This window comes from Oncorhynchus mykiss, chromosome 26 (assembly GCF_057628025.1).
Source record: "Oncorhynchus mykiss isolate SJ-2025 chromosome 26, ASM5762802v1, whole genome shotgun sequence".
Classification (NCBI taxonomy): Eukaryota; Metazoa; Chordata; class Actinopteri; order Salmoniformes; family Salmonidae; genus Oncorhynchus; species Oncorhynchus mykiss.
In genome coordinates this window covers 45,990,001-45,997,500 of record NC_143047.1, presented here as the reverse complement: position 1 = coordinate 45,997,500, position 7,500 = coordinate 45,990,001, and the positions used below count along the sequence as shown (strand labels likewise).

Below are 7,500 nucleotides of genomic sequence, written 5' to 3'. Positions count from 1 at the left end.
ATGTAGAGGTTCTACAGGTCAGTATCTCTACTGTAATAGACTGTAGTCTACTGTCATGTAGAGGTTCTACAGGTCAGTATCTCTACTGTAATAGACTGTAGTCTACTGTCATGTAGAGGTTCTACAGGTCAGTATCTCTACTGTAATAGACTGTAGTCTACTGTCATGTAGAGGTTCTACAGGTCAGTATCTCTACTGTAATAGACTGTAGTCTACTGTCATGTAGAGGTTGTACAGGTCAGTATCTCTACTGTAATAGACTGTAGTCTACTGTCATTTAGAGGTTGTACAGGTCAGTATCTCTACTGTCATGTAGAGGTTCTACAGGTCAGTATCTCTACTGTAATAGACTGTAGTCTACTGTCATGTAGAGGTTGTACAGGTCAGTATCTCTACTGTAATAGACTGTAGTCTACTGTCATGTAGAGGGTCTACAGGTCAGTATCTCTACTGTAATAGACTGTAGTCTACTGTCATGTAGAGGGTCTACAGGTCAGTATCTCTACTGTAATAGACTGTCGTCTACTGTCATTTAGAGGGTCTACAGGTCAGTATCTCTACTGTAATAGACTGTTGTCTACTGTCATTTAGAGGGTCTACAGGTCAGTATCTCTACTGTAATAGACTGTAGTCTACTGTCATGTAGAGGTTCTACAGGTCTGTATCTCTACTGTAATAGACTGTAGTCTACTGTCATGTAGAGGTTGTACAGGTCAGTATCTCTACTGTAATAGACTGTAGTCTACTGTCATGTAGAGGTTCTACAGGTCAGTATCTCTACTGTAATAGACTGTAGTCTACTGTCATGTAGAGGGTCTACAGGTCAGTATCTCTACTGTAATAGACTGTAGTCTACTGTCATGTAGAGGTTCTACAGGTCAGTATCTCTACTGTAATAGACTGTAGTCTACTGTCATGTAGAGGTTCTACAGGTCAGTATCTCTACTGTAATAGACTGTAGTCTACTGTCATTTAGAGGTTGTACAGGTCAGTATCTCTACTGTCATTTAGAGGTTGTACAGGTCAGGATCTCTACTGTAATAGACTGTAGTCTACTGTCATGTAGAGGTTGTACAGGTCAGTATCTCTACTGTAATAGACTGTAGTCTACTGTCATTTAGAGGTTGTACAGGTCAGTATCTCTACTGTCATGTAGAGGTTGTACAGGTCAGTATCTCTACTGTAATAGACTGTAGTCTACTGTCATTTAGAGGTTCTACAGGTCAGTATCTCTACTGTCATGTAGAGGTTCTACAGGTCTGTATCTCTACTGTAATAGACTGTAGTCTACTGTCATGTAGGGGTTCTACAGGTCAGTATCTCTACTGTAATAGACTGTAGTCTACTGTCATGTAGAGGGTCTACAGGTCAGTATCTCTACTGTAATAGACTGTAGTCTACTGTCATGTAGAGGTTCTACAGGTCAGTATCTCTACTGTAATAGACTGTAGTCTACTGTCATGTAGAGGTTCTACAGGTCAGTATCTCTACTGTAATAGACTGTAGTCTACTGTCATGTAGAGGTTGTACAGGTCAGTATCTCTACTGTAATAGACTAGTCTACTGTCATGTAGAGGGTCTACAGGTCAGTATCTCTACTGTAATAGACTGTAGTCTACTGTCATGTAGAGGGTCTACAGGTCAGTATCTCTACTGTAATAGACTGTAGTCTACTGTCATGTAGAGGTTCTACAGGTCAGTATCTCTACTGTCATTTAGAGGGTCTACAGGTCAGTATCTCTACTGTAATAGACTGTAGTCTACTGTCATGTAGAGGTTGTACAGGTCAGTATCTCTACTGTAATAGACTGTAGTCTACTGTCATGTAGAGGTTCTACAGGTCAGTATCTCTACTGTAATAGACTGTAGTCGACTGTCATTTAGAGGGTCTACAGGTCAGTATCTCTACTGTAATAGACTGTAGTCTACTGTCATTTAGATGTAAAATATTCCACTATTCATTTGGAAAAGAGGAATGGGTTGGTTCAAAACATTTCCCTTCTATCTGAAAAGTCACTCCTTGGAAAAAAAAAGGCCTCTTGTTCTGATTGGCTGTTGTTCCCATGTTCATCAACGTTTCCTCTGTGGTCAGATGTCCTGCGGGTTCAAGCACTCCGCGGTGGTGACAGCTGATGGGAGACTGTTCTCCTTTGGGAACGGGGACTATGGCAGGCTTGGATTGGGAAACACCTCCAACAAGAAGCTCCCTGAGAAGGTCACTGCGTTGGAGGGGTACCAGGTCGGACAGGTGAGATACACTAACAGATACCAGGTAATATATACTAATAGATACCAGCTAATATACACTAACAGATACCAGGTAATATACACTAACAGATACCAGGTAATATACACTAACAGATACCAGGTAATATACATTAACAGATACCAGGTCGGACAGGTGAGATACACTAACAGATACCAGGTAATGTACACTAACAGATACCAGGTAATATACATTAACAGATACCAGGTCGGACAGGTGAGATACACTAACAGATACCAGGTAATATACACTAACAGATACCAGGTCGGACAGGTGAGATACACTAACAGATACCAGGTAATGTACACTAACAGATACCAGGTAATATACATTAACAGATACCAGGTCGGACAGGTGAGATACACTAACAGATACCAGGTAATATACACTAACAGATACCAGGTAATATACATTAACAGATACCAGGTAATATACACTAACAGATACCAGGTAATATACACCAACAGATACCAGGTAATATACATTAACAGATACCAGGTAATATACATTAACAGATACCAGGTGAGATACACTAACCGATACCAGGTAATATACACTAACAGATACCAGGTCGGAGAGGTGAGATACACTAACAGATACCAGGTAATATACACTAACAGATACCAGGTCGGAGAGGTGAGATACACTAACAGATACCAGGTAATATACACTAACAGATACCAGGTCGGAGAGGTGAGATACACTAACAGATACCAGGTAATATACACTAACAGATACCAGGTCGGAGAGGTGAGATACACTAACAGATACCAGGTCGGACAGGTGAGATACACTAACAGATACCAGGTAATATACACTAACAGATACCAGGTAATATACACTAACAGATACCAGGTGAGATACACTAACAGATACCAGGTAATATACACTAACAGATACCAGGTAATATACACTAACAGATACCAGGTAATATACACTAACAGATACCAGGTGAGATACACTAACAGATACCAGGTCGGACAGGTGAGATACACTAACAGATACCAGGTAATATACACTAACAGATACCAGGTAATATACACTAACAGATACCTGGTCGGACAGGTGAGATACACTAACATCTGACCCCCGTCTGGTTTTGTCCGGTTCCCAGGTGGCGTGTGGTCTGAATCACACCGTAGCCGTCTCTGCCGATGGAATGATGGTCTGGGCCTTCGGAGACGGAGACTACGGGAAACTGGGCCTGGGGAATTCTACCGCCAAGTCCTCACCTCAGGTATGTACGGTAGTGTTGACTGTCAGTCTGTTCCTCAGGTATATACAGTAGTGTTGACTGTCAGTCTGTTCCTCTGGTATGTACAGTAGTGTTGACTGTCAGTCTGTTCCTCAGGTATGTACAGTAGTGTTGACTGTCAGTCTGTTCCTCAGGTATGTACAGTAGTGTTGACTGTCAGTCTGTTCCTCAGGTATGTACAGTACAGTAGTGTTGACTGTCAGTCTGTTCCTCTGGTATGTACAGTAGTGTTGACTGTCAGTCTGTTCCTCAGGTATGTACAGTAGTGTTGACTGTCAGTCTGTTCCTCTGGTATGTACAGTAGTGTTGACTGTCAGTCTGTTCCTCTGGTATGTACAGTAGTGTTGACTGTCAGTCTGTTCATCAGGTATGTACAGTAGTGTTGACTGTAGGTCTGTTCATCAGGTATGTACAGTAGTGTTGACTGTAGGTCTGTTCCTCAGGTATGTACAGTAGTGTTGACTGTCGGTCTGTTCATCAGGTATGTACAGTAGTGTTGACTGTAGGTCTGTTCCTCAGGTATGTACAGTAGTGTTGACTGTCAGTCTGTTCCTCAGGTATGTACAGTAGTGTTGACTGTAGGTCTATAAATTCTGTCTGTAATATATTCTGGCGGTAGTATATTCTGGCGGTAGTATATTCTGGCGGTAGTATATTCTGTCTAGTATGTTCTGGCTGTAGTACATTCTGTGTATATTCTGGCTGTAGTATATTCTGGCGGTAGTATATTCTGTCTATATTCTGTGTATATTTTGTTGGTAGTATATTCTGGCTGTAGTATATTGTGTGTATATACTGTGTATATTCTGTCTGTAGTATATTCTGGCGGTAGTATATTCCGTGTATATTCTGGCGGTAGTATATTCCGTGTATATTCTGGCGGTAGTATATTCTGGCGGTAGTATATTCTGGCGTTAGTATATTCTGGCGGTTGTATATTCTGTCTGTATATTCTGTGTATATTCTGTCTATAGTATATTCTGTCTATAGTATATTCTGTGTATATTCTTTGTATATTCTGTGTATATTCTGTCTAATATATTCTGTGTGTATTCTGTCTATAGTATATTCTGTGTATATTCTGTCTATAGTATATTCTGTGTATATTCTGTCTATAGTATATTCTGTGTATATTCTGTCTATAGTATATTCTGTGTATATTCTGTCTATAGTATATACTGTGTATATTCTGTGTATATTCTGTCTATAGTATATTCTGTGTATATTCTGTGTATATTCTGTCTATAGTATATTCTGTGTATATTCTGTCTATAGTATATTCTGTGTGTATTCTGTCTATAGTATATTCTGTGTATATTCTGTCTATAGTATATTCTGTGTATATTCTGTCTATAGTATATTCTGTGTATATTCTGTCTATAGTATAGTGTGTATATTCTGTCTATAGTATAGTGTGTATATTCTGTCTATAGTATATACTGTGTATATTCTGTGTATATTCTGTGTATATTCTGTCTATAGTATATACTGTGTATATTCTGTGTATATTCTGTGTATATTGTCTCTTGCAGCACCACTTCACCAAGTCATATTCCAGTTGTGTGTGAATCACGTTGTTGTTGTTGTTGTTGTTGTTGTTCCACAGAAGGTGGATGTTCTCTGTGGCCTCGGCATCAAGAAGGTGTCCTGTGGAACTCAGTTCTCTGTTGCCCTCACTAAAGGTGGCAACGTGTACACGTTCGGACAAGGTCTGGATATGATACACCACACACTGTTCAGTTTCAACAGATACAGTGCCTTGCGAAAGTATTCGGCCCCCTTGAACTTTGCGACCTTTTGCCACATTTCAGGCTTCAAACATAAAGATATAAAACTGTATTTTTTTGTGAAGAATCAACAACAAGTGGGACACAATCATGAAGTGGAACGACATTTATTGGGTATTTCAAACTTTTCTAACAAATCAAAAACTGAAAAATTGGGCGTGCAGAATTATTCAGCCCCTTTACTTTCAGTGCAGCAAACTCTCTCCAGAAGTTCAGTGAGGATCTCTGAATGATCCAATGTTGACCTAAATGACTAATGATGATAAATACAATCCACCTGTGTGTAATCAAGTCTCCGTATAAATGCACCTGCACTGTGATAGTCTCAGAGGTCCGTTAAAAGCGCAGAGAGCATCATGAAGAACAAGGAACACACCAGGCAGGTCCGAGATACTGTTGTGAAGAAGTTTAAAGCCGGATTTGGATACAAAAAGATTTCCCAAGCTTTAAACATCCCAAGGAGCACTGTGCAAGCGATAATATTGAAATGGAAGGAGTATCAGACCACTGCAAATCTACCAAGACCTGGCCGTCCCTCTAAACTTTCAGCTCATACAAGGAGAAGACTGATCAGAGATGCAGCCAAGAGGCCCATGATCACTCTGGATGAACTGCAGAGATCTACAGCTGAGGTGGGAGACTCTGTCCATAGGACAACAATCAGTCGTATATTACACAAATCTGGCCTTTATGGAAGAGTGGCAAGAAGAAAGCCATTTCTTAAAGATATCCATAAAAAGTGTTGTTTAAAGTTTGCCACAAGCCACCTGGGAGACACACCAAACATGTGGAAGAAGGTGCTCTGGTCAGATGAAGCCAAAATTGAACTTTTTGGCAACAATGCAAAATGTTATGTTTGGCGTAAAAGCAACACAGCTCATCACCCTGAACACACCATCCCCACTGTCAAACATGGTGGTGGCAGCATCATGGTTTGGGCCTGCTTTTCTTCAGCAGGGACAGGGAAGATGGTTAAAATTGATGGGAAGATGGATGGAGCCAAATACAGGACCATTCTGGAAGAAAACCTGATGGAGTCTGCAAAAGACCTGAGACTGGGACGGAGATTTGTCTTCCAACAAGACAATGATCGAAAACATAAAGCAAAATCTACAATGGAATGGTTCAAAAATAAACATATCCAGGTGTTAGAATGGCCAAGTCAAAGTCCAGACCTGAATCCAATCGAGAATCTGTGGAAAGAACTGAAAACTGCTGTTCACAAATGCTCTCCATCCAACCTCACTGAGCTCGAGCTGTTTTGCAAGGAGGAATGGGAAAAAATGTCAGTCTCTCGATGTGCAAAACTGATAGAGACACACCCCAAGCGACTTACAGCTGTAATCGCAGCAAAAGGTGGCGCTACAAAGTATTAACTTAAGGGGGCTGAATAATTTTGCACGCCCAATTTTTCAGTTTTTGATTTGTTAAAAAAGTTTGAAATATCCAATAAATGTCGTTCCACTTCATGATTGTGTCCCACTTGTTGTTGATTCTTCACAAAAAAATACAGTTTTATATCTTTATGTTTGAAGCCTGAAATGTGGCAAAAGGTCGCAAAGTTCAAGGGGGCCGAATACTTTCGCAAGGCACTGTAACATAGAAATATTATAGAATAGAACATGCTGAGGTAAAAACAAAACATATTCTCTCAGTGTTGTCTGTTACTCTAGTTCTGCGTTTCTATATTATTTTCATCATCCATCTTGATTATTGACAACAACAAATATCCGGTCTACTTTAGACATAACATAACAACATAACATACAGAATGTGTCTAGCCTGTAACACCCCTCATCAACCCTCCTGTGTCCCCCCCCCCCCCCCAGACCGACTCATAGGGCTGCCCGAGGGCCGGGCCAGGAACCATAACCGTCCCCAGGTGGTACCAGCTCTGTCTGACGTGTTTATACAGGATGTGGCTGTGGGGGCCGAACACACACTGGTCCTGTCCTCCGCCGGAGAGGTCTATACCTGGGGCAGCAACTCAGAGGGACAGGTAGGATACAACACACACTGGTCCTGTCCTCCACCCTAGAGGTCTATACCTGGGGCAGGTAGGATACAACACACACTGGTCCTGTCCTCCACCCTAGAGGTCTATACCTGGGGCAGGTAGGATACAACACACACTGGTCCTGTCCTCCACCCTAGAGGTCTATACCTGGGGCAGGTAGGATACAACACACACT

General features: G+C 41.2%; 1 protein-coding gene across 39 annotated transcripts in view; it reads left to right on the top strand.

The window, feature by feature from the left end:
• herc1 (HECT and RLD domain containing E3 ubiquitin protein ligase family member 1) overlaps positions 1–7,500 on the top strand; it is a 218,697-nt gene that overhangs the window by 182,987 nt on the left and 28,210 nt on the right. For 35 of the 39 annotated variants that reach the window (XR_016492387.1, XR_016492384.1, XM_090223301.1 and 32 more), the window contains 4 exons: positions 2,093–2,248; positions 3,381–3,503; positions 5,128–5,230; positions 7,138–7,307. Coding sequence is in view for 35 of the 39 variants with exons in the window: in XM_090223301.1 (XP_090079427.1) it covers positions 2,093–2,248; positions 3,381–3,503; positions 5,128–5,230; positions 7,138–7,307 (552 nt within the window). In the remaining 4 variants the exon portion in view is untranslated. Of the gene's footprint in view, positions 1–2,092; positions 2,249–2,466; positions 2,483–3,033; positions 3,050–3,380; positions 3,504–5,127; positions 5,231–7,137; positions 7,308–7,500 lie in introns of those variants that run through there. The other 4 variants (XM_090223267.1, XM_090223268.1, XR_016492385.1 and 1 more) reach the window with 4 other exon arrangements.